General features: G+C 54.5%; 1 protein-coding gene and 1 pseudogene across 1 annotated transcript in view; one reads left to right on the top strand and one right to left on the bottom strand.

Moving 5' to 3' along the window:
- The window catches only part of CDH23 (cadherin related 23), a 392,002-nt gene that overhangs the window by 160,721 nt on the left and 204,381 nt on the right, over positions 1-26,900 (top strand). The window contains 3 exon segments of the mRNA XM_034663592.1: positions 10,535-10,729; positions 14,284-14,412; positions 21,960-22,038. Of these exon segments, the coding sequence (XP_034519483.1) occupies positions 10,535-10,729; positions 14,284-14,412; positions 21,960-22,038 (403 nt within the window).
- On the bottom strand, positions 8,525-8,641 carry LOC117802843 (annotated as a pseudogene).

The raw sequence follows: 26,900 nt of genomic DNA on the forward strand, positions 1-26,900 counted from the left end.
AGAGGAAGGGCTGCAGTGGGCCAGCCATAGGGAGATACATTTTTTCCACTTTTCTATTAATTTTTATCAAGGTCATGGTGGCACGAGTGGAAAAGTCAAAGAGTAAAGCTAGGTTTATAATAAAAACACCCTTTCCCATTCCTGATTCCCTGAGACAACCTCTTTCAACTGCTGATAGTTACCTTCTTATTTCCAAATAGCATGCATCTATATTTTTCCGTTTTAGACATTATAGCTTTAGACATTGACTTCTAGCTCTGAAGGGTGAGAGGCACCTTTACCCCACCCTTGACCTCATCTCTGCTGCACGTGCACGCACACCCCCCTCGTCACGGGCTCCACGCATCCTCCCAACTTAACCGTAGCTCACACAGCATCTAGTGAGTACAGCACCGTGATGGTGTGAATATTACTCAGGCTCTGCTGCAGCACGTGCCTTAATTATATTTCCTTTTTTGTTTTCTCTAGAATTAATAATTACCGCCTTTTTGTTTGTTTGCTTAGAGTTCTGTGAAGCTATCACTTATTCTAAATATTCGGACATAATTAAGTACCTCCTCTCGGTCTATTAAAAGTATACTGATTTTTTATCAGTTTGTATTTCTCTTGGCAACATTCACCTTGGAGCGTCCATCTGCCTGCTCTAGTCCAGACTGGCTGCTCTTCTGGAGGCTGAGTGGTGAAGAGGCCTGTGTGGAATAGGCATGGGGGAGGGAGGGTTAGGGGAATCACCCAGTGAATTTCTTTGTCTCTTTCTACATGGTTCCCATATTTTCCTTTTGGAGTTACACCCTCATTTTGGTGGGAGAACACCCTTCAGTAATTTCCTAAAAAGGGATTCATGGAATTTTTTTTTTTACTCTGTTTGAAAAATGTGTTTATTCTATATGCATATTTGTTGATAGTTTGGCTGGGTATAGAATTCTAGAACGAAGTAATTTTCCTCATAATGTGACATCATTTCTCCTTTGCCTATAATGTTGCTGTTAAGAACTTCTGTGTCATTTTGATTCCTGACCCTTTGAGTGTAGTCTTTTGTTTTCTCTCTGAAAGTGTCTGAGATTTTTTTTTTTGAAAGACTCAGTGTTTGGAAACTTCTTAGTTCTAAGCCTCAGTGTGGGTCTTTCTTCTGAACACATAGTGGCCTTTTTCCATCTGGACACATGTTCCCCAGATCTGGGAGATTTTCTTACCTCACCTCTCAGATAATTCCCTTTCCTTCACTTACCCTGTTTCCTCTCTCTGGAACCCCTAGTAGTTGGGTGTTGGATCTTCTGAACTGCTCCTCTGATTTTCTTATTTTTCTCCCCTATTCTCCATCTCTTTAAGTTTTGTCCTGCTTTTGGAGAAATTTATCTTCCGACTCTTCTGTTAAGTTTTTCATTTCTACTAATCTCTTCCTCTTGGAATATTCTTATTTCAGAGATGCTATGTCTTGTCTCTCTAAGGATGTCAAAGATACTTATTTTTGTTATTCCTTCCCACTGCCCCCCCATCCCCATCTCTGTCTTTCACATTAGAGGCTCCTCTCAGATGTCTCATGACCCTTAGTTGCTTGTTTATATTTAAGAGTGAGTTGACATTTAGCCACCTAGAAGCCCGCTGTGTGTGTTAAGGCAGGGCAAGGTGGAGTGCTGTTGTTGACCAGTGGACTTCACTATGGGGTGATTAGGTGAGGACCTAGCTGTTTCTTTTCGAGAATTCTACCATGTTAACATCCGTGTTTATCTTTCTCTTGGGCCAGTTTCCCTATCTCCTGCCTGGCTGTCAGTCTTCAAGAGGCTGACTGGCTAAAGAGGCCTGATCAGGGATGGGAGTAGAGGGGAGAAGCAGATTTTCATTTAACCTTCCTGTTTCCAGTGCCTCATCCAGAGCCCGACTAACTCGGCCCCTCAAGAAAGTAAACCTCCTGTCTTCACAAATCGGGGAAGGCATTTGGGAGTCTGACTCCTCTTTAAAGATTTGCAGTTGGTCTTCCTGGTTTTGGCCTCACCTGGTGTCTCCAGCTCCTGAGATTTTCCAGGGTTCTGAGTCCCCAGCCTGAGCCTTGGTTTGCCCCCTCTTTCCTGAGGCAGTCTCAGTTCCATCTGTTTCCAGTTTCCAGGATTTTGTCAGCATCTCTCATCTGCTGTTGCCTCCTCTACTGTTCTTTTTGTCCTTGTGGATCTATGCATTTTTAATTTTCGTATTGTCATTTTGGTGAGGGGTTTGGACAAAAACAGAAATAAACGAATGTGTTCAATCTGCTATGTTGAATGGGAAATCCCGATTCTGTTAAAACATTTATTGACTGCCTTCTGTGTGCTAGTGATAGCACTAGGTGTCACCGCAGAGGTGGCCAAGGTAAATAACAAAGAGAAAAGGAAGGATTTGGGGCATATGGAAGGAAGAATTGATAGGTGCTGGTGCCTGATGAAGAACAGGGGGCAAGAGAGAGGGGCGAGTCCAAGATCACTCTGGTAGGCGAAGACCCTTGCAGACACGGAGAAGTCAGGAGGGGCCGTAAGTCAGCACTTTGATGAGTGTCTTCCTGGGATTCAGAATGGACAGTACACAGCGGGGGGCCGAGAAGGAGGGAGAGACTCAGAGGTGGGAGAGCACTGAGCTGGCTCCAAGGAGTAGAATAGCTGGGAAAGTACTCGACTCATGTCAGGGTGTGTGGGACTCAGAGCTCAGGGCTTTTGGGGCTCCTTCTGCCCACAGAGCTGGTGCCTCCACCTGGCAGCCTGCCCGGCTCTCAGAGCAGACCCAGCACATTTTGGAGTCTCATGCACATCATCCAAGAGAGAGCAGGCACTAATGGAGAGAAGAGATGTTGCGAGATGATCTCTCCCTGACTCTGCAGAGGGAGGTGCTGGAGAGTGTGCTGTATGCGTGCGGGCATGTGCACGAGCTGGCGTGCCCTCTCCCTGACTGATTGGGGCCACCTGAGACAGCCATCGAGGCCCAGTGAGCACTTGCCTCTCCACGTTCCCCTCAGAGCACCGTTGTTCTCTTTGGACCTGCTCTCAGCTGGAGCCAGCATGCTCTTTCTTGCCTCTTTGAGAAAGAAATATAGCCCACATCTCCCACAGTCCGCATTTCTCCTCCTCCCTAAGCTGGAATGCCACAAAACCTCTAAAACTTTACATTTGGAATGACACCCTCCCCAAGAACCCAGTAGCAGGCCCCTGCCTCCAGAGTCACCAGAGAAGTGGCACCTGCTTTGGCATTCCATGGAAACTAAAACACGGGTGCCCCCCCTTTGCCCCAGGAGCCCCCTTGTCGGAGAGGCCTTTACTTCTGACTCAATTTCTAGACACGGTGGGAGCCCATTTCCTGATTCCCAGTGGAAGTGTGCAAATTTTGAGATGCTGTCTTCCTTCTGAATTTTTGGGGGGGCTTAAGCTCCCCATCAGCACTCGCTTCTCTATGCAGACTACCTGGAGTCCCCTGTCTTCAGCTCCCACGTCACCCCCAGCCCTTCCAGAGAGGAAAGTGAATGAATCAGCCTTGCTTCAGCAGGGGCCCTGAGCCCACTCTCCACCCTCTCTTTGGGGTCCCTGAGGTCTGGGGACACAGAGGTGACCTGAACTTGAATCCTAACTCCACCACTTACTTACAAGCTGTGTGACTTGAGACAGGTTGCTCCGTTTCTCCAAGCTTTCATTCCCACCCCCCCCCAAAAGGAAGGGATGAGATAAGATTTGTTGACCCCCCCCAGGCCTGAGGGTGGAGAATTGAGCCCCCCCCACAACCTGGCCTCGGGGGCCCAGTAGCCCAGCCTCTGAGCAGCACACGCGCCTTCCAGCAGCGTCTGTTCCCAGCTCAGATCCACCAAGGTGCCTGCACCTTGTCAGAACTCCATCTGTCGGGAATTTATTACTAATGCATTTTATAACAGGCTTTATAATAAGATATTAAAGACTGTGGCGGCATCCAGCAAGCATTCCATAAATATTAATAACGCCTTTAGAGATGGCACCTACGGTGGAAATGGTAGGGCTCGTTGCGGAGTTTTGGTCGAGGATACAGAATAAATCGAATTGAGGAGGGTACACAGTGAAGATGAGCGGGGATGGGGTGCTTCTCCTCTTTCTCCCATCTTCCTTTCCCTTGGCGCTGCGAACTTTTATGCTTCTTTTCCTTTCTTCACAACTTTCCCTCTGCAGTGTCTCTTTCTCTTCCTTCTAGTTCCTTCCTCCCTCTTTCCTTCCCTCTCTCTTCTTGTGAGTGCTCTCCCGCTCACCCCCATCGCCCTCTGCTCCCTAGTTCTGCCCTTTCACCATCCCCTCCTACCTTCCTTTGTCCCCGGTGCCCAGTCACCTTCTTTTCCCTCCCCCACCCCCTTCCTTACCCTCCCTCTCCTTCTCTCTGCCCGCACCCCCACCGTTCCAGTGGGCACCCCGAGCCACCTCTGTAGAAGCCTGGAGTGTAATGTAACTCACACTGCATGTGAGAAGTGAGCTATTTATCATTATTATTAACGAACAAGATCCCTTGCACAGCAGAACTTTCCCAGAGTCTATTCCCTTGTCACCCCAGGAGTAGCAAAAAGATTTATTTGTCTCTGAATTGCACAGGGTGGCCCATTTACAGCAGGTCCATCAGAAGTGATGTGGAGCTTAAACAGGAACTGGAAGAGGCAGGGGCCTGCCCTGTCTGCGACCTGCCCAGAGGGGACCTCCTCTGAGAGAACCCACCTGCCAGGCCTGCGGTTTGCAGGGGTTGGTGCCAAAATGCTGCTCCCTGCCTCCCAGGAGGCAGGAGCCTGGGTGTTTGGGAAGATCTCCCTTGAAAGGGCCCAAAAGCTCTGGGGGAGTGGGCAGGACTGGGCAAGGGGAGGAGTGGCCATGGAGGAAGGGGTGCTGGGAGCAGAATTGGGGCAGAGTAGCAGGCCAAGAGGCCTGGAAACTTTCCTCCAAAGACCAGCTGCTCCTTTTCAACAAGAAGCTGGACTCAGAGCCAGTTTCCACCATAAATTTGCAGGGAGAAGTTCCTAGAATGGGGCAGCCCACCTCAGCTGAAATGGGCCTTTTGGCCCTGCCTCTGCAGCCCAGGCCCACCCTGGCAACGGTCAGAGCCGGGCTTTGTAGGGCATTCCTCCTCCAGGCCTGTCTCGGCTGCTGGTGTCAAGTGGTGAACGAGCTGTCCCCTGCCCACCCCTACATTCATGCTGATCACTGCAGTGACCTGACTGGATTTGCATGTTAAAAGGAGTGTCTGGGGACACTTTAAAAAGAGAGGGAGCCAGCATTTGTTCATCTAGGCTGTTTTATTCTTCTCCCCCTTATTACCTCCCTTGCCCCCAGCAGTCTAGGAGCAGTGGAAGGGAGCTTTGCTCTCTGTGGCTCAGCCGGGGCATTAAAAGGACAGAATCCCAGCAGGCAAGAGTCAGGCTGAGCCCGGGGCGGAGCTGCAGGAATGAGGAGGCCTTGCCTGGGGCTGGATGCATTCTGGGGGTACCGTGGGGGAGGAAGGAGCAGAGACCCTGGAGGACAGTGTCAGCCAAGGGGGTAGCCATAGGAAGGGCAGCCCAAATGGGGTCTCTGCAGCCCAGCCAGCGACAGGAAGTAAAGTCCAGACAGGACCTGTGAAGACCAGGGCAGGGCAGGCTCTCAGAGGGGCTTGTCTCTGCTTTTCTCCCGCACTGTGCTCCATTACTATCACCTCAGCTGGGCTTCCTCGGCCCGCCCGTGGCGTCTCTGCCTATAAATGTTGGCTTCTCTGTGGCGCTCGGCTGGTCATGCTGCCCACTCCAGCCCTAACTAGATAGCAAGAACCTTCTTTTTCAAGTCCAGAAGTCTTTTTCAAGTCTTTTTCAGATCCAGAAGATGGAGTTAACGGGCCAGGCCCCGTCTGATTGGCCTCTTTGAGTCAGGTGATTACCTCTGGACCAATCAGATGTGGCCTGCAAACTTGGCTGCCTAGACCCTCCCCTTGAGCGGAAGGAACTGTGGGTAATAAGAGCATCTTTCCTTGGGAAAAGTGTGGGCAGGGAGGCAGTGGTTAGCGTCTCTGGGCGGCGTGAATAAAGCGCTCCATATAAGACAAGGCATCATATTTGCGGGTCGTGGCTCTGCCGTTCACCACCTGGGAGACTTAGAGCCGGGCACAGCCCCTCGCTTTTATCATCAATCATCTGGGGAGACAGGGCAGGATAATCCCCAAGGCTCCTTCCTGCTGCTCCACTCAAGCCGTCCCTGAGTGGTGCCCCGTCGGCCCGGCCTCTGTGTTCAGGAACTGCCTCCGGGAGCTCCTCCCACACCCTCCTCTCCCAGGCCCTCCAATCCCACAGGGGAAGGTCTCCCAAAGTTCTCCCACCCCGAACCCTTCTTCAGCCGCCACGAACTCATCAACAGAGATGGTCTCTTTCTGAATCTTAAAATGCCCATTTGTCTAAGTTCATGATAAAGAGCTTGATAGGCTGTTTTTAATACCCCCCTTTAAATAGAGCTCATCTCACGCTGCTTGTGATGGTACTTTATTACCATAATAATAATTGCAACGACCATTTATTGAGTATTGCTCAATATTGCTGTGTGCCTGTCTCCGCGAGAAGTTTTTTCCCCCCCCCACACCTTGTCTCGCATAATTTTTTCTCATAACCCTGGGGGAAGGTACTGTTAACAGCTCCATTTTTACATTTTCCTTTACACAGGGAAACTGAGGCTGGAAGAGTAAGTTCAACAGCATATGTTTGAGGTCTCCAGCCAGTAAGTGGAGAGGCTCGGACTCAGACTTAGGGAGTCTGACTCAGGCCATGTGAGCCACCAAGTTTTACTGCCTGCAGCATACTCGGAAGCCCAGATACCCCTGGCCCCGTAGAGGAAATCTGCTTGCGTGGAAGGTGTAGACCTTTAAAGAGGCGCGTCTGCACATTTGCATGAAGCGGCAGCTGGGTGCTTGGAGCAGCCCCCCAGGATAGGTACCGATGAGTGCCCCCCCATATCCCTGATAGAGCATGGCGCCCAGGACCTGAAATGCGGGAAGTCAGCAGTCTTTTCTCTCCAATGGCTTGTCCCTTCCAAGTATGTGAATGGCTCTTTGCCAGGCCCATTTAAAACCTTTTATAAGTTATGCAGAAATTAAATGGGTTTTCACTGCAGGGCATGAGACATAATCTAAGAAGGTCAGACACAGAACCATTCTTTCTTTTTCCCCTTTTCCCGTCTTCTTGGATCTTGCTTTTAAATTGTCTGATCAGTTGCCCAGAGAGCCTTTGCCCCGGACCATGAGGTGTGCATGGGTGAAATGTCCCCTCCTCCCCGAGGCAGGGGGCCGGAGAGCTGACATTCTCGAGGGAGCCATCCCTGTCCTCTGGGCACTGGCTCCTTGTGGGGAGTGGTCTGAAGTGCTGTCGAGCTCCCTCCCAGGGGGCTGCCTGCTCAGAAATCGGGACATGTCCATCCCTCTCGTGGCAGAAACCCCGGGCCCTGTTGGAATGTTTTGTTCTGGAGTGTGGGGCTGACTCCTGTGCTCACGTGCAATGTGCATATAGGACTTGAGGGGACGGGGGATGCGGGAGAACCGTAGTTGAGCTGAGAGACTTGTAAAGATCTCCACAAGACCAGTGCCATCATGGTGACACGTTGGGGGCAGGGGCGGCTCCACCAAGCCCAGCACCAGGGGAGCTCAGACTTCAGGGCTCTTTCTGCACCTGGTGGCCCAGGGTGTGTGTCTGCAGAGTGCCTGCACCCATCAAGTCCCCCAGGAAACAGTTCATCTCAGTTACAACAAAGGCATTTCAGTGAAGAGACCATGACAGAGGGCACGCAGGGCTAGCGGGCATTATGAGATGTGGAGGCACCTGGGACCAGCAGCAGCCCTTAGGGCTGGAGGGGGAAGGCGAGGGGATAGCGGGGCTTGAGGAGCCCCCTGAAGGCTGCGGCTGGGGAAGAGGGGCCGCTGGCCTGGAGCTGGAAAGAGTGGGAAAGTAATACACAAACTCTCCTCCTGCCTCCTTCCCAAACTCTGAGCTCCTACCAGCACCTTTTCCAGGCAGAAGCCAGCCTGCAAGGGAGCCTGGGGCTGGAGGCAGTCCACTGAGGTCTCCCTGGGGTGGGGAGGGGGAGACAGAGCAGGGTACTCAGTGCATGTGGACAGGGAATGCCCAGCACAGTATCACCATTAATATCCATAGTGCTTCTTGACACCTGCCTGCCCTTCCCTCGAAGCCATTCTTGTCTGCAGTCCTCTGGAAGACACAAGACGACAACATCACAACTGCCCGTTTCTGAGCACTTGTTATACGCCGGGAAATTTACACTCAGGAGCTCATGTTCTCTTCACCCTAACCCTATGGGATATTATTAACTTCAGTGGATAGAGAAGGGATTAAGGATCAGAGAGATTAAGTAACCCAAAGACACACAGCAAGGCTGGGGTTCCGACAGAGTCTGTCGATCCCTGAAATCCTGGCTCTTGCCTGCTCTGCCCCCTTGTACACTTGATTCTCTTCTGGGGGGAAAGAGAGCATCTGTTTTCCAAGCCACCGACCTGAGGAGGGAAGGCCTAGCAAAGGACTAGGAGGTTCAGAAGCCCCGAGGTGTGAGGCAGCCTGCTGGGTTTGAGAAGTACAGCTAGTTCTAACTACCAGAAAATGTTCAACCGATAAGAACGGATACTACACATGATCTTAGCCAGCAGGCCAAGAGGGGGTGCCTGCCAGGAAAAAAGTATGAAGGAAGGGACAGGGCCAGACCACGAGGGCCTGTGTTCTGTGTAGGGGGCACTGCGGAGTCATGGATGGTGTGGAGGAGAGCGGCCTCCCTGTCTGCCTCCTGTCATCTGTGCCGGCGGGAGGACAGGTTAGGAGCCTGTCCATTCAGCTTGGCACTTGCCTCGTGATGGGGGAGGGTCAGCATACTCAGAAAGAAACAGTGGCTGCCCCATAGTCCGGTCCTCCAGAGGCCCCTTCCAGCGCGACTGGGGGTCTTACAAAGCACCCTTGCCTCAAGCGGACGGTCCTGGGGAAGAGCTGCCAGCCTGTCCCAGTGAAAGAAGCTGCTCCAAGCAATGACACAGGGCCCAAGTCATGGCCAGCAGCACAGGGAGCAGGCAGCAGTGTGGGTGCCCTCCTGCAAAGGAATCCTACAGGTGTCAAACGGGACCCAGTCATCGTCATGGGACCAGGAATATTGTCTGTGCCGTCAGGGACCTGACGGGCTAGTCCCACCCCGCTGGCTGGGAGGGGCCGCTCCGGGGGGCAGTTGAGCTCAGCGTCATACCGAAGAGGTAGGGAAAAATCTGCCATCAGTGTTTTAGAGAAGTATTTCGTACAGAGCCTGAGATCATTGGCTTAGAATTAGCCAGCCCTGAGTTCCAGGCCCTCTTCTACCACCGCCTGGCTGTGTGACTTGAGCAAGCTACTTAACCTCTCTGAGCCTTAGCTTCCTTTTTGAAGGACAGTCAGTCAGTGGGAGCAGGGATTGTTTGTACCCTTTTGTCTCTGTGAGGAGCCTCATTCGATTGCCTATCTCCAGGTGTGCCCAGAGCCCACTAAACTATGAATAAATTCCCTCGCCCCATATTCCACTGGCACAGCTTCCATGCCGGGCACTGTGGTGGGCGCTGCGGTGATGAGAGCTGGCAGTCGGGCAGAGAGGCAAACCGAGCCTGAGCCCGCGCTGAGTGCTCCCAGAGCCCCTCGTCCGTGTCTTCAGAAAGGATACTGAACACCTGCCGTGTGCCAGGCCCTGTGCTAGGCAAGGCAGCTGGAGCCTTGCGGCTTCCGTGGGGCACACGTGCTATGAGAAGACGGGCACTGACCAAGGAATTACGGAAGATAGGTGGGTGGTGAAAATCCCCTGGGCGAGGTGGGAACCTTAGTATAAACAGTGGTGGAGGGTGGGGGTGTGGTAGGGGCTGACCTGCCTTAGAAGTGGAGAAGGCTCCAAGAGGAACTCACATTTAACCAGAGACCCCAAGTCGGAAAAGGGCAGGAGTCCGTGCACTGTGTGTAGCAGAGGGAATCGTGGTAGGCTCCCAGAAGGCGGTACCATTCAAGTGGGTCTTGTGGGCCTCTCGTGGCAGGCTGCCGTGGCCCAGGGATGGCATGTGGATGCCCTACCCCAGGGCCATCCAGGTAACCTCTCTGGTGCCAGGCAAAGCCCTCGGGGTCCCCTGCCACCTGCCTGTGGCACACACCTCTCAGCTCCCCGCCCCGGAAGCCTCCCGACACGCAGACTCCCGGGTGCCCCCCAGAGCAGCCCCATGCCTGGGGTTTGGGCAGCCAAAAGGCACTGAACAGAGGAAATGACACCACCAAGAAACAGGGGCTTGGGGACCAAAAGGCCCTCATCCAGAACGCCAGGATGAGCAGGTCATCTTTAGAACTGGTGCTGTTATAGCCACCAGGAGGCCATCAAAAAAAGGGAAAAAAAATAGATACTGCATTTTAAATTCCTCTGAACCCTCTTAGAATAAAAATGACAAAGCCTCGGGTCTGGTTGGCTGGAGGGACATGGTTAATGGGTTTTAGGGGAATAGTCACCGACAAAGGCAGCTGATCTGAGCACCACTCACCCTTTTGTGTGCTTTGCTTCACCCCCAGAACACGCCAGTGGGGACGCCCATCTTCATCGTGAACGCCACGGACCCCGACCTGGGCGCAGGGGGCAGCGTCCTCTACTCCTTCCAGCCCCCCTCCCCGTTCTTCACCATCGACAGTGCCCGCGGCATTGTCACCGTGGTCCGGGAGCTGGACTACGAGACCACGCAGGCCTACCAGCTCACCGTCAACGCCACGGTGAGTCCCGCGCGGGATGTCTGCCTCCTCCCACCCTGGGAGAGAGCCACGGGACACCAGCGTCCTTCCCTGCTGGTCAAGGCTCTATAATAGCCATGCCGGCAACAGTCACAATAAGAACGGGAGCCATGCTGTGCCGAGCACTCAAATGGATTGTCTCCATTAAACCCCATGGCAGCCCTGTCTCATATGTAATATTGTTACCCATTTTACAGATGAGGAAACTGAGGCCCAGGAGCAATTCAGGTCATTGCCCCTGGTGAGCCAGCCGCTGCACTCCAGAGCCTGCACTGGGAACCCCGCAGGACGTTCACAGTGTGGGTGTCCCCTCGCTCTCTGGAACCTCAGACGGAGGTGGCAGCCCAGCAGTGTCCTGACACCACACTATATGCCACAGGGTCCCGAGTAGTGAGTGATGCTTACACAAGAGGGCCCACCCGTGTGCACCAACCACCATGCTGGGTCCTGGGAATTCCAGGATTAGTCTGTCAGAAGAGGGAGGAATGAGAGGGGAATAATTGTCCCATTTTATGGCTGACACCGTTGAGACTCACAAGCCGATGAATAGTGGGGAGCAAGAACGCAAACCCAGTTTGTCTGACACCAGTCCAGTGCCCCGTGACCAGGAGTTTCTGAGTTTCCAGATCATCACAGCCGCTTGGCCTCTGTCGCCTGCTGTTCACGAGGGCCTGGGGGACAGGCAGGTGACACCCCGAGTGGGCTCCTAGTCCTGCACTCCTCTCTTGCAGGCTCCTCCGTCTGTCTCCAGGCACAGCTGGGACCTTCAGCAGGCAGCAGGCCTATTGTCCCTTTAGTTTCTGTTTATAAAGCTCAGGCCGAGAGTGAAACAAGTTATAGGAGTCCCTCTTGACCCGTCAGGACCCATTTGCCTGACCCCCAGCACCCCCACCCCGGCCCCCTGTCACAGCAGCAGGGACGCTGGGGGCTCCACTTGCAAGTCACAGAGCCCAGATCCTGGGGTGAGACACATGGACTAGGTCAGGAGTCCAGTTTGAAAGACGGTGTTCCCCCAGGCTTGGGCAACATGTAGAGTCCCCAGAAACCAGGAAATGCCCACTTTTCCTGGGGAGGCCACTGCGGGTGCCATTCACATTCTTTTCTTCTCCCCCGATTAAGTGGGGGTTGCCTGAGAGGTCATGTGTCTGGCTCTTCATAAACCTGACATCTGGGATCAAGGGGGTGTGCAAGCCCGGAACCCGCTCTCTGCACGCACCTGTGCCCTTGCACGCCGCCTCACACCCACACACAGCCGTGCTGCCCCTCCAGCCGCTCTGCATTTGCTCACGCCGGGGCCCAGAGACACACAGACGCTTGCGCTCTTTCTTGCTATGAACCTGTCCCTGTCGAGTAATTTCTATCTTCCATGAAAATGGCTTTGGGCGGGCAGGGAAAAGACCAGAGCCGGCGCAGGCAAGAACCTGGGTGGCTGGACCTGTCAAGAGGCCTGGGCTCCAGCTGAGATGGTGAATACAGTTAAATTGCTGTTAATCTTGCCAGCGATCAGGCCTTGGAGCGGTGGGACAGGAGGGGCTCTTCCACGCGGAGGGCTCCCCCACCTATAGCACGGTCCCCTCAGGACTGACACTGCGCCCTTGGCAGCTGGACATTTCCCCAAGGAGATTCTCCTGTGTGGCCTCGCAGGGAGCAGTGTGGGCTCCCAGCCACCCCTGGGTGGGCACCAGGTGCGGAAACAGGAAGACTTCCCTGGGAGCGGCTGCTGAGAGCTGCAGGCCCCAGAGTGCCAGCTGGGAGCCTGGCGAGGTGCCTGCCCTGCCAGGGATGTCCACTGCCATCCCCTTTCCCCAGCCACGGAGTCCGAAGTAGGCTGGATCTGTGGCAGGAGCAGGGCTGGGGGCCCTAAGACTGGGGGATGGGGAGGGCAGGTGCCAGGCTGAACAAAGCCACCTACGAGCAAAGCCTGGTAGTGGCAAATGAGAACCACTGGCCTCCCCTGCTCAAAGGTCAAGGGACTTTTGTCCCTCCCACCCTGGCCCTGTCTGCCTGGTTGTTTGGGCCCCTGACGGAGAGCTCTCACACCATGGGCCGCCCCGAAGCCTGGGCTGTGAGTTCCATTGTCTTGGAGCCCAAGAGGCTGTTTCCCCAGTGGACCCTCTGCTCTGCCCCTCCCGCGTCAGACTCTCCTCGCTGCTCCACCAAGTCCTCATCCCCGAAGTCCCTCGCCCTCTCCGTGGTGCCCCTGAGGACTCTTAGGACAACCTGCCCTCCCTTCCCAGAGGCTCCGCCGCACCTCTGTATTTGGAGCGCGGGAGCAGGCTCCAGGCTTGTTGTAATGGGGGGAAGGCTTTGCATCGCGCCGGTCACCCAGACCCAGGGAGACCTAATCAGAGCACAGTCACTCCTCAGCTCCCAGACCAGAGACTTTACAGGCCCAAGGGTCCCTGGAGGTCCTTGCGTTGAGCCCCTTCATCTGACAGAGAAGGGAATTGAGACCCCAAGAGGGAAGAGAATTTATTTGAAGCGACCCAGCAAGTCAGGGCCTGAGCTAATGTTAGGGCCCCAAATCAGAGCAGTTAGGGGAGGTTTGTATTACGAAAGGATCTGAGTTGGGTCCTGGCTGCACACTTACCAGCTGTGGGACTCTGGGCAACTTACTTCACGTCTGTGAGTCTCGCATCTGAATAACGGGCACGTGGCAGCTACAAAAGTAAGCGAGGCGCTAGCACGTGCCCGCTACGGAATCTGTAATCTGCACTGAGCAGAGGCTGCTCCCGTGGGTTATTGTCAGTCCACAGCAGAGGGCTATGGACCAGTTGATCATGGTGGCCTGTGTATTTTAGGGCTATAGAAGCTGTGGTTCTGGTTTCCTTTGTTGGCGAGCTTTCGTAAGGCTGAATTTCCAACTGACTAGGAGGGTTTAAACATGGCCTGCCTGGCCACAGGGGGATGGCCCGCATGACCTCTCAGGATTTCTTCCTGGAGTCCCCCAGATGTCACAGGCCCTGGAGCTCCCCCTGCTGGTTCTGTCAGAAAAGTTGCTTGACCAGTAACTCTCCCGTGCAGGGGTGGGGGTTCAGGTCTCAGAGTGGCCCCCTCTGCTGTCAAGAGGGCCTTCTTCTGAGGAACGCCCATCCTGGTCATGAGAGGAGGCAGGAAGTGGGCATGGAGAGGCCAGTGGCCCTCTGCCTGAATGAAGAGAAGTTGCTAAGGACAGCACCCTCTCTTTACCCCAAGCCAGTCATCCCACACCCATGACGTGTCCGGGATGATGAGGCCTCCGCTGGGCTGGGGGCAGGAGATCCGGCTGTACGCTAGCCCTGCTTTGTGACATTGGACAAGCCACCTTCTGCCGGGCCTGGGGGGCCCTGTTTGTGTTTTCCTGTACAGGTCAGAGATCACTGTGGGTTCTTCGAGTTCTCGAACTTCTGCATACTAATGCTCTTCCTGAAGGACTATGGGAACACACGCGTCCATGTTTGTGGACATGGGTATCATGTGTGTTCAGGTGTATGTGTGTATGTGTGTGCATGTCAACAATGTCACCACCTAAGGCTGTGTATTCTTTGTCCTCTAAGGATCAAGACAAGACCAGGCCTCTGTCCACCCTGGCCAACTTGGCCATCATCATCACAGACGTCCAGGACATGGACCCCATCTTCATCAACCTGCCCTACAGCACTAACATCTATGAGCATTCTCCTCCGGTAAGACGCTCTCTGGCCCTCGTGGGGCTCCCCTCTGAGCTTCTGTTAGGGACGGGGGGCCCTCTTTGGCTGGACAGGCGCTTCCTTGGCATTTCTTACTCCCCTCAATCCCTATGCATGTCAGGGTTGGGTGTCTTAGCCCAGTGAAAGCCTGACCTCCTGTTCCTACCACGCCTCCACGCCCCATGTCCTCACCCTCTCACTTCATCCCCAGAGGGCTCCAAGAGGCAAAAACACAAAGACTTACTAGTGTAAACTGAGGGGAGCAGTTCAGAAAGATTGATGTGGGGTGGCAGGGATGCCTGCAGAGCCAGCCTGGTCTGGAGAGCAGATCTGGGCTCAGCCACATCCCCCATGGTTCAGTCTGCCTCTCTCCGCCAACGAGCGCTGCCCAAGATGGCGGCAGTTTGCCCTCCACTTCCCCGTCCTCTCAGGCTCGGCTCCTCTCTGAGAGCACACAGCTCTAGTTGCCCCTCTAATGGCTCCGCCTTTGGATTTCTCAAGTCCCACATTTTCAAAAGAGGCATCTGATTGGTTGTGCTCCTGATTTTGTGCCATGTCACAAGGTCACAGATCTCCAGCCAGGCTACAAATTGGCTGCCCTTGGGCCCTGTGTCTGCCTCTGGTCCAGTCAGTTGTGACCGGGGGTCTTCGAGAACCAAACGTGCTACTGCCCACTTGCAGGGGCTGGGGGTGGGCAGCTTTGCTCACCCGTCCCTTGCCTGGTAGGCACCCCTGCTTCCGCGCAAAGTAGAATCAAGCACACACACTGTGCTTCTAAATTAAGAAAAGCTGGCGCCTCTGGGCAGCTGCAACCCCTGGACATGCAGTCTGGGGAGCCGCTCTTGTGGAAAGAAGGACGTGCCCTTCCTTTGAGGGAACTCTGTGTGCTTGGAGAAAGGACGCACAACTGTGAGAGCCAAGCAGGGCACCCACCGAACATGCGGATGGTAGGGGCCCCACCCGCCCATCTGCACAGGCTCACAGAATTGGGTATAAGTGAGACGCCGGCTTCCCTTGGCCAGGGTGCAGACTGTACCTGTAGGCCACCACAGGCCAGGGAAGCCCGACCTCCAGTCTGGAGACTGTGGTCCATCCTGACCATGGCATCCTCAAAGCGCTGTGCTTCCGTCTCCGGGCGTGTGGGCCACTTCCTTCTCGGGCCAGGTGTGGGCTGGAGGATCTAACAAGCCAGATGCTCTTTGGTCCTCTGCTGCAGGTGTCTGAAGCTGCATTTAGGGTAGGGGGGGACATCTCAATGCCCCTACCCCAACCTGCTCTTTCTTAGTGGTCCATGGACAGCAGGACCTCTAGCTTTTGAGACTAAAGGCTACCTCCTTCCAAAATCTCTTCGCTACACCCACATCTTCTCAGCCCAGGGAGGCCTTCCCTGACCTTTCAGAGGAGGTGGGCCCCGCCAACTGCCCCTGGCCCTGGACGCGCCCTTCTTAGCACTCAGTGCTCTTGGACAGCTTGCTCAGCCTGTTTCCCGCTGGACTGGAAGTATAGTTCAGCAGGGATGGGGTCTGCTGTGGGCAAAACACATCAGGGGTGCTAAGGGTGTGTGTGTGCAATGAATGAATGAATAAATGAATGAGCAAACAATCAACAGAGCAATGCCCTGGTCAGACCAGCCCTCTCACCCTCTTGCCATCCTCATCACCCCCATGCCTGCTCCTGTCACCAATCCAAAAATCTGCCCATCTGCTGGTTCCCAACCTACCGGCCGCCTTTCTTAGAATTTTCCCCCGGCTTCATCCTCACCAGCCCACAGACATAGCCCGCCATTTCTTTTCCCCCAGCTCTGATAGCGTGGACTCTCCCTGACTTGCATAACGTGCTAGTGAATTATAGTTGCACCTGTGATGTTCACCAGTGTGCGAGTGGGTTATTTGGAGTTCCTGGGATCAAGGTGCCTGAGTCTCTGGGACCTGGTCTCAGCGTCCAGGGGATCTCCCAGGACATTGGGCCCAGGGCTGAGTGCAGAGAAGGTGCTCAAAGCTAACTTGTTGATTGGAGTGAGGACGTTATGGTGGCCACGCAGCCAGAGAAACTTGGAGCAGGTCCCTGCACTCGCCTTGGCCAGATCCCACACACTGTGGACCACTGTCTCATTGGGAAACGGGCTGGTAATGTCTGCAGCCCTGCCTCCATTCCCTGAGGGTTTTAAGGATTGGAGATCGCATCCTCCTCGTTTAGAGTCCCCAGGGAGGCATTCACTGGCAGTGGTTACGAGTTGGTTGTCCCTTGGGCGCTGTGAGGCCGCTAAAGGGCGCTCCCACGGGGCAGGTCTGAGCCCCACCACTTAGATCATGACTGGGCTCCGGGAGAGCCAGACAAGGAAGTAAGTGGGTGGTTTCGGACTCTCCCGGGCACCCACAGAATCGTCTCGCATGCACCAGCTTGGCCTCCCCTCCCTGTGCCCACACTTGAAAGGAGCGCTCCCATTTCCACATCTCTAGGACAGCTCTTTCTACCGCAGGCCAATTCCCTTATGCTCCAAGCCTGATTTTTCCAGGCTTCTAATCGGTTTCCATGCCTTGATCCAGGCCCTGCATGTCACTTTACAGTGTGGAACCCTGACTTAACTCCATACTTCCCAGGCCAGCCAAGGCCGAGGAGGGAGCTCCGTGGCCTGTGCAGCTTCCTGGCCCTGAGGACCCAGGCGACCCCACTCCCAGCCTTGCTGCTGCTGGCCCGGGGCCTCCGGTCGGACCCTTGCCCACTCTGCCTCACTCCTCTTTATCTGCGGCTCCCAGCATGTCTGCCTCTCTCTATCGGTGTATCGGGCCAGCATGCCTCATCTAAAGTGTATATATTACCTAATAAAATCCTTCTTATTTGGGATTATTGCATCAAATTTTAATTTCCTCACTCGAGCAGCGGCATGTCGGCCTGCCCGTCAGTGAAGGACCGATAGAAGGTGAAAAGAGCGGATAAACTGCACAAATTACTGCTAGCTGATGCCTATCAGCCCTTTGACTGGAATTGACTGGAATTAAGGACTGAGAAATAGGATTTTCTGCCTCAGAATCTGCTGTGGCAGCTCTTGTCGGAAGTCCCCTCCAGCGCCCCCCCCCGTCCCCCAAAAGGCGCCTCCCACTCCTGAAGCAAACTGCAGTCCACCTTTCAAGGCCATAATCCTGTCATGGAAATGGGGACCGCGGACCCAGGGGAGAGAGGTGGGCTGGGACGCCTGAAGCCCTGGCCCCATGGGTTCCAGCTGCAGCTCCTGTCCCGGCCGGCTGCTCTGAAAATGGCAGGTGGCAGAAGGGGAGACACAAGCTCCTTCTAGGGGAGTCTCGGCTCCTCTCAAATCTGCCTGGACTTCCCCACCAGGACCCAAAACTCAGAGGCCAGGGGCTATATCGCACCCCTCCCCCACCCCTATCTTCAGCACACCCACTGGGCTCGAAGCCCGGAAGCCCCGGGCCTGTCCCATCTGCCACAGAGCAGTGGAGTCCCCCAGACCCACCCCAACACAGGCCAGCATTCCCCAGTCACCCTCAGCCCTCCCCCCCACTTACCACGCCTTGTGACTTGAAGCCAATTCTGGAACCTTCTGAACCTGTTTCCTCCCACACTCCCCCACATCTGGGCTTGTGAGGAAAACGTGAGAATACCTATGTTGGGTGTCCTGCACAGTGCTCGGCACACAGTAGGTGCTTAACCAGTGCGAGCTCTCCCTGGGCCCTTAGCTGTTCTCTCGCTATAATACCCAGAAGACGCCTTCACTCCAGGGTACGGAGTCTGAATCTGGGGTGCTGGGGAGTCCGCATGTGCTGAAATTGGGCACCGCACGAGCATGCATTGTCTGGGAAGAGGCACGTGAACGTTCATCAGGTGCTCACAGGGGTCCCAGTGAATGGTGACGGTCACCTTTGCGGCATTTGCCGTGTACTGGGTATGGTTGCAAGTGCTGCACACGTATCAGGTGCTGAGGAGTGGGGCTGTTATACCCATTTTATAGACGGGAAAAACAAGGCAGTGAGCGATCCAGTAACTCACTCAAAGGATTTGAGCCCAGACAGTCTGGCAACAGAGTCAGACCCCCTAACCCCCTCACCATTCTGTTCTTCCCACCACAAGGAGCAGGGACCCTGGAGGCCTGCGCACCATTAGCCTCTCGGGGGAGCCTCATTTCCTTACAGCGTGGGTTCCTGTGATGGGAGGACCCCCATGGCGGAGTGGACCCTTCTCTGAGCCTCCTGGGCCTGCCCACCTGCTCTCCCCACCATGTGCTTGTGCGTACCCCCACCCCCGCCCCTATCTGGGGAACCAGCCAGTAAGGGGCCTGGCTCTGGTCCGGGCAGGGGCCATGCTTCTCCATCCCGTCGTCTTTAGAAATAAGTTTCAGTATATTGAAAATATAATTACTAAGACTCTGAAACAAGAGCCGTGGGATCCCAAGAGCCCCCATTCCTCCCCGTTAATTCCTTCTTATAACATTTCCAGTCTTTGTGGCTGCACTTGTATTAAAAGCTCAGGGTTTTATTAAAAATGGATTTATTTACCCAAAAAGAGATGAAACCCCAAACTTTGGCAGGAGCCTGTTGGCTCTCACTTCCCAGAAGCTCAGGTGTGGCTCTTCCTGGGGAGAGCCGGCCTCCCTGTCCTCTGGTCTTCGATTGCCCACCGGCCCCCATGAGCCCCGCCTGCCCATGTGCCTCCAGGCAGCCCACGGTGGGGGTGTCCCTGGGGAGATGCTCCCAGGGCTCTGAGGCCTGAGGGTTCTTTGGCCACCAGGTCCCCATCTTTGCACAGGCCAGCACTGGCCCCCCTTCCAGTCCTCTTAAGGTGTGCCTGTCCTTGTACTTGTCCTTGTCTGTAGGCCCAGCTCAGCTCAGCCACTCCGGTTTGTATGCCTGGGGACATGCAGCTGTCCCTGGAGGTTTACTATTTAGTGACTCTCCGGAAAGGTGCTCTGGTGGCTCTGGGCCCAGTTAACCTGGCAGGCTTGTCCCTGCCCTCAGCAGACCGGAGGCTGCCTGGGGACCCTCAAACTGGGACACTTTCAGGGCCCAGGCCAGATGAGACTCTAAAAGAGGGAGTGGTCTCCGTGGCCAGAAAGCCTGTCTTGGCACCTGAGCCCCACACTGTTGGGACCTCCTCCTGGGGACAAACCCAGGCCTCTCCTCTGTGAGGAGTGGCCCCTGCTGGGGCAGACCCCACACACACAAAAAGAGCCCCTTGAGGAGTGACGTCGGAGGAAACTGTTAGTGCAGACCCTGCGATGACCCTCCCCAGCGTGGGGCTGGGCCGTTAACAGTTGTTCCAGGGGGGGTCGGTCTTCAGACCAGAAAGCCCTGGAGAGCAAAGGTTAACAGGGCTGCTGTGGTTTGGTTTGGTTAAGTTACGTGACTACTTTGAGGAGCCGTTACTACACCGAAGCCGAAGGGAATAGTAGGATATGTAAGTCGTCCCAAATTTGACGTGAGCTAATGCTTGTGAAATGCTTAGATTAGTGTCTGCCACATAGCAAGGACGTTCACAAATGACAGTTACCATTATTATAACAGAACCTGGGAGGGAGGGCATCGCTTGGGGGGCAGGAGCGTTTTGGAGCCAAAGTACCTGACTTTGAACCCTGGCTTCACCATCCCTTCCTTGCAGTGGGACCTTGCCAGGGTCCCACTTAACTCGAATTCCTCAGTTTCCTCATCTAGAGGACGGGGCTTCTGGAATAAGTGTGAGGGTGGAATGAGTTCGTACATAGAAGGCATTTGCAACAGCACGGGGCACAGAGTCAGTGCTTGGGAAAGAACAAGGCTCTCGAAGCTGGTACCTTCTGGTCTCTGGCATGGTTCAGGTCCTCAGAACCCGCTTGGGGAGAGGCTCATTTAATGGTGTCTTTCTCTGAGTTCATAACAGTCTATTCTGCCAGGGGATGTAGCCAGAGCTCCTGTCTCCCCTGGCGAAGGGGCCCCAAGGAGGGAGCCAGACCTGCTTTCTGCACGGCCTTGGCCTCAGGGCTGTGTCCATGTTTCTGCGGGAACCGTTTCTCCCGGAACATTCTCACCTTCCCTCGGCCCGAGCTAGAGGTGTTCCAAATTGCTGCACACCTGAGCCCGGGAGAGGACGGAGAGACAGCCACACAGGGACAGCGCTGCTCTGGGAGGGCGGGGTGGGGCCGCCCCTTGTGTGTCTCGCCCCCACCGTCCTGATCAGAGGGCCTGGGTGTCAGACAACAGGACTCTGTCCACAGGAGGAGGTGCTCAGGTAGGGGTGGAGGGTGCAGCCTGCAGACTTCACCCTCTAGCTGATGGACAGCCACAGGAGATCGTCCTGAGACATGTAAATGCCAGGGTCGATTTTCCCTAGGGCATGGGGACAGGGCTGTCCTGCTGGTTGTTAACCAGGGGAAACTGCAGCCCAAGCCAGCACCTCAGGCAGGCGGGCGGAGAGGCTTGGCTGGTTGGACGATGGCGTGCTAGGGCCTGGAGAGTAAGGTGAACGTCACCGTGGGCAAGGGGCGCTCAGCAGGTGGTGGCGGTGGCAGCGGTGATGTGAGAATCCTCTTTTGTGATCCATTTACTCAATCAACCAACCAGTCCATCAGCTGATATTTGAATGTGCCCATTCATGCCAGGACCCCTTCCTAGAGAGACTTATGCCCCCAAGTCCCTGCCTGTGCTGTATCTTTTGCCTTCTGTATCATTTTCTCTCCCTGGCAAACTCCCACTCCTTCTTCATGACCCATCCTCAGTGCTGCTGTCTGTACAGCCCTTGGCCAGGTCTTCCAGGAGGACTTTGGTGCTTTGGAGTACATTTCTGCATCTAAGCACCCTTAGATGTGTATAGCAGTGTCTGTGAATCTGTCCTTGGCCCCTCCCCCACAGGCTGTGTGTGCCCTAAGAGCAGGGACCCCTGAATCCCCATCCTGATAGTCCCAGATCCTGGTCCCTTCTCCCCGAGTGCTGCAGGGAGAAGGAACAGGTGAGGGACAGAGCCATATGAGGCAGGAGCTGCTGGTTGTCGTGCTGGATAGGGCATGGTTCATAGGGCCATGGTGGCCTCCAGGCTCATCCCTGGAGATACTCACTTTCAGTATTTACAATACTTTCATTAGAAGAGTGATTGATCCATTATGTTCCCCTTTACTCAAGTCCTAGTAAAAGCAAGATCCCAGGGTCTTTTGCTGTTATTCATATTAAAGTAGGGCAAACTGAAATCAGAAAGGTACCTTCCTGAGGTCACACAGTAATTTGATGGGTGGTTGAGATAGAGACCAGATCTCTTGTCCCCCAGCTTGTTTTTCCTCTTTCCTGGGTGGTTGTACCAGACAAGGGGAGATGGGGAGGGGAAGGGGGAACGAGAGCATCAGCGAGATTGGGCGTCTCCAAGGGACTCTGAGGTGTTTACCAAGGCCTCAGTGTTATGATGGGGAAAGCTGAGACCCCAGCCCTCAGTAGCTACTTCTAGGCTGGCCTTGTGGCAGGGAGTCCACTACCTGGGGAGGGAAGCTGCAGGTGCCAAGACAGCTACAAAAAAAGATGACCACCCAGGGGCTTCGCAGCCACGTCAGTTTCCTCCTCTCTCCTACCCAGGGCACAACGGTGCGTGTTATCACAGCCATCGACCAGGATAAAGGACGTCCCCGGGGGATTGGCTACACCATCGTCTCAGGTAAGGCCTTGGTTCCCTGGCCCTCCACCCTCACTGCAGGAGTGCCGGGCTCTGCAGGGCTGAGCAGAGGTCTGGGTGTGTGGACAGTGGTATGAGGGGACTCGCCCCCAGGGACAACCCTGGGCAGAGGGCCTGGAAGGGGACTGAGTGGATGAAGGAGGGAAGAGCCGGGGAGGAGGGGAGGAGCTGGGGACTGAGGCTAACATGCTGGGGGCCAGTTGGGTGGCACTGGGGGACAGGTGCACGTGCCACTGTCCGAGGTCGGAGGCATCTGAGCACGTTGGGGCTCTGAGCCTGGGTCACTGGGGACCCCATCTAGCTCCTTCGGTGCTGTGGGTGTTTCTTTGTTTTTCTTTTCTGACTTGATGAAAAGGTGGCAGTTTGTATATCATTTTAAGATGAATAGAACTGCAACTTGACCTGATTTCATGCTCTTTTCACATTTCTGACCATGAGTTCATGTCTCGTCGAGAATGTTGCAGGGGAAGCACAGAGCCCCCTCCTCTCCCACCCCATCTCTTGGTTAAGCAGAATAGTGACAGAATAGTGACTGGCTGCAGAGAAGGTTCTGCGCGATGGGATCCCTGACCCCACATCCCTACCTAAAGACAGACCAAGTAGCTCCGTTTGGCTGTCCCAGGACTGGGTGGCTTTGGAGAGAGGGAGTCAGTGAGAGGCGCATGAGGGGCTGCTCCCTCACACACAGACTCTCACTCTGTCCCTGTGCTCCCACCCCACCCCACCCCACATGTGCCCCCCAGCCTCGTGCATCTGGGTAGGCCGGACTGATGGCCAGGAGGATGGCAGACCACCAGGCTGGTGTCTACCCCGTCGCCTCTCCCGACCACACCCCCACAGCAGGGAGTGACATTTAGGGGACATTTTTTCCCCTAAAGCTCAACAAACACCAAGGTGCAATGATCAAGAACATAGAGGATGGAGTCTTGTGAGCATATTGCCTTGGGTGGGTCTCTATACCTCAGTTTCTCATCCATGAAATGGGAGCAATAAGAATACGTATCTTGGGTGGTTAAGGGTCAGAAGACTTAGTATATGTAAAGAACCTAATTCATGGATGTAAGTTCCTTCATATGTGTTAGTTGCTGTTATTATTATTACTGCTGGCAGCTAATAATAACCTTGGGAAGCTGAGAGTTAGCTGGTGGGAAGAAGACCCCCCCATCCTTGGGAATGCAGGAAATCAGGGATATTGTGGGCTCCCTGTGACCTGCAGCTGCCGGCATGACTACTAGTGTGTCTTTAAGCCCAGGGCACCCCAGGACCCAAAGCAAACGCCACACTGGCTCCTGTGGTCAGCAGCAGAGCAGGGGTTCAGGCCTCTCCTCCCCACCCCATTTCCTCCCCATTCTGGTGCCCAGCACAGGACTCAGCAGGGTAAACCCCGATATGTACTTGTGGAATGAAAAAAGGCAGGAGAGAAGGAATGTGACTCTAGGGTCATGGCCTTTCAAATTCCAGTATGCCCAGAATCACCTGGAGCTCCTACCAAAATCCAGAATCCGTGGCACCCGTAGAGATTCTCATTCTGTGCAACTGGGGTGGAGCCCCGGGATGGTCCTTTTCACAGCATCCTGGGTGCAGATGTTCCTTAGGCCAGGGTGTGGGAGGGAGGGAAGCCATTCTGCAGGAAGGCAGACTCCCCAGAGCATTAGGGGGCCCTCTCCTGCCGAGCAGAGAAGGAGGGAGGCCCATGCTGGTGCTGGTTTCCTTCATGACTTTTTCAATTTGCGAAGCAAAGCAAGTGCCTCCCAGGGACAAGGGGCTTCTCCTGGAGACCTAAGGGAACACCGGTGAGCCCCAAGAGTGATAGAGTTGAGGGGCCAGATAAGGCGGCAGCATAAAGGGACACCTGGCTGGGTGGGGGATTGTCTCCTCATCCCCTTGCCTGTGGGCTGGTTCCAGACATACCCCAGCCTAGATGAAGGTGGGGAGCAAGGAGCCAGGAGCTAGCCCGTGGTCATGGCCAGACTGGAAATTCCTGCGTGGCACTGAGAGGCCATCCTCCATGGCATTGGTATGTTCCAAGTTCCTGCCGGGTGCCAGGCCACCAGCCTCAGACCCTCAGGCCCTCTCCAGCCCTCAAAGATGGCCCCAGCCGGCTTTCCCTCCTCACCTCCTCCCCTGGGAGCAGGAGGTGAGGAGGGTAGAGATGCTGAGCCTTTGGTGTCTGGGCTGGGCTCTGAAGCCTGGAGTCTGGGGACAATTGCCTGTGGCAGCGTTCTATGAGATTGCTGGGCCAGTCCCCAAATGTAAACAGCAGGATGAGAAGGGAGACAGGGGATGTGAAACTACAGGTAGGCGATGTGTGTGAAGGTGGGAACAGGAGGCAGAAACTTCCAGAAAGCTTGCAGCACTTAACATAGCGTTTTAGGATTCCCACTGCCAGCACAGATGTGTTTTGAGGGCTTTGAGAAAGGATGACAAATGCGTTTCCTCTTACATGCCAACTGTGATTGATTGGTAATGCTTGGCTGAAGAGGACCATGAATCCAAACAGGCTCAGTGCAATATTCAATTGGTAGAGTCTGCTATGGGTGCAGAAATAGAGAGGGCAGACAGCACCTGCTGCAAGTATTTGCTGTCCTTGCTAAGAGAGCACTTGGACCTCGTTTGTAGGGTGGCCTTGATGGTTCTTTAACTCTCTCATGGGTGTGTGTCACCACACAAGCCACAACCCCACCCAAATTCTTTTTAGGTAGCTTGAGGAAAGGGCAGCCCTTCCCTTTTCCCTCCCTCCCCATCCTGAGTACATGGCTCACCTAGCTGCCCACCCACCCGTTCCTGCCCGCCCTTCTCTCTGGCCCTGGGCTGGCATGGTCTCCCTAAAGCAGGCAGACAGGCAGGAGAGTGAAGTCCCCAGGGGAGCAGGTAGACAGAAAACTGGGATATGGCCTCATCTCTACTTCTCTCAACCAGTAGACACTGCTGCAAAGCACTTCGTCTGCCAAGGATCTGGCCTCACACACATGCGTTTCCAGTGCCATTAAGTCTCAGCCCTTTCCTGGGAGGCTCAGCCAGTGTCTGTTTGCCCTGAAGCAGGAAGAAGGAATGCCCACAAGGTCACCTTCACGCTGACTGGCCCAAGCTGGCTCTGAGTACCCCATGGGAGCCTGCTCCTGCCCTAGATGCTAAGGAACCATTTGCATTTGAAAGAAAAAATGCAGGTTGCAGGGGCTCCTGGAGCCAGATGTGAGTCTTGATGGCCACTGTGGATGACTGAGTCTCTGGGCAGCTCCAGAGCCTGGGCAGGGGGTGACTCTGTCTGCATGTGGGTAGACACGGGTCTGAGCCCATGGGCGATCCATGGCACATGGTTAACCTGCTTGGCTCCTTAAGGGCCCCGTCCCCTCTGGGCTGTTTATCAGCCCTGCAGCTGGGGGGATTTATGTCTGCACACCAGTGCTTTCGCCATTACTAATGACCCCTCTGTTTTGCCAAGAACAAAGAGGCCTTCAGAGGTAAGTTATGGCTCCATTGCCATCAATTTGTTCTCAGCCTCTTGTGGCCAAACTGAGACTGAAGAATGACAAGGTTCTTTCCCTCAGAGGACCTGGCACAGGCCCCATCTGCTTCCTCAGCCTGTGCCTTCCCTGCCACTCATCAAGGGCATCACTTCCCCCAGGGCCTGAACAAAACGGGGCTCCCATCCCCAACGGCCGGCCCAAACTGGGGTTCAACAGACACCCTCCTTTGCCAGATGGAGGCAGTCCTCCTTCAAGGAGCAGCTGTGCCCCACCCCACACAGAGCACTGAACTTGGAGTCCAAAGTTGTGGGTTCAAGGCCCAGCTCTGCCACCTGCAGCAATGTGTCAAAAAAAGGCATTTGACCCCTCTTCACCCCATAATCCTCATCCATGGTACAGGGTTAATAATTTCTATGGCAGATAAAGTGGTGCCAGAGAGACTCTAAAGGACCATAAAGTATTAAGCATTATTAATTATCAAGGAAAGATCAGGCCCAAGGGTCCTGGGGACTTCTATTCATTCGTTTCCTCCTTCATCCATTCAAGCAGAGAAGTGGTTGAGCATGCGGGCTCTGGGGCTGCTGTCCAGGGTGCTGACCACTAGCTCTGTTGGCTGGTACGGTTGCCTGTGGCTACTGAACACTTGACCTGTGGCTAGTCTGTAAGATAACCTGCAGGATTTTGAAGACTTAGTATGCAAAACAGATTATAAAGCATCTCATTAATTATGTCTTATACTGATGACGTGTTAAAGCTATATTTTAGTTACACTGACTTAAATACGACATAGTATTAAAATTAATTTCATCTATTTTTTTTTAATGCAACTACTAGAGAATTTAAAATACTACATGCGGCTCACATCCTATTTCTGTGGGCAGCTCTGTTCCAGGTTTAGACTGCCTCGCTGGTCTGCTACCGCTGACCAGCTGTGTAACCTTTGCGCTGTTAGTTTTCCAATCTGTGAAATGGAGGGAAGAGTAGCCTGAGCCTTGCAGGGAAGCTACGTGCATACAGTGAGTAAGGTGTGCAAGCACATAGAAGAGTGCCTGATTTTATAGTCCACAAATGTGGACTCTTGGTCTCCACCCACGGTGGTTGGAGGGTCTTCTCTGGGCCAAGAGCTGCGCTAATGTTGTGAGAGGGTATGGGGTTGGAGGCACCATCTCAGCCTCAGGAACCTGTAGTGTAGGTGGGAAGGCAGACTGAGAAGCATGGGCCGTGTGGACATGGAATGATGGCTCCCTGGGGGGCCCATTAGACTGTTCTCACTACTTCTGTATATGTTTGAAAACATCTGTAACAGGACGTGAGAAAGAATCCATGGGAGGGGGCGCCTCCCCCTGTGGTCACTAGGATGAGGAGACTCACTAAGAA

Source organism: Ailuropoda melanoleuca, chromosome 6 (assembly GCF_002007445.2).
Source record: "Ailuropoda melanoleuca isolate Jingjing chromosome 6, ASM200744v2, whole genome shotgun sequence".
In the NCBI taxonomy this organism is placed as follows: Eukaryota; Metazoa; Chordata; class Mammalia; order Carnivora; family Ursidae; genus Ailuropoda; species Ailuropoda melanoleuca.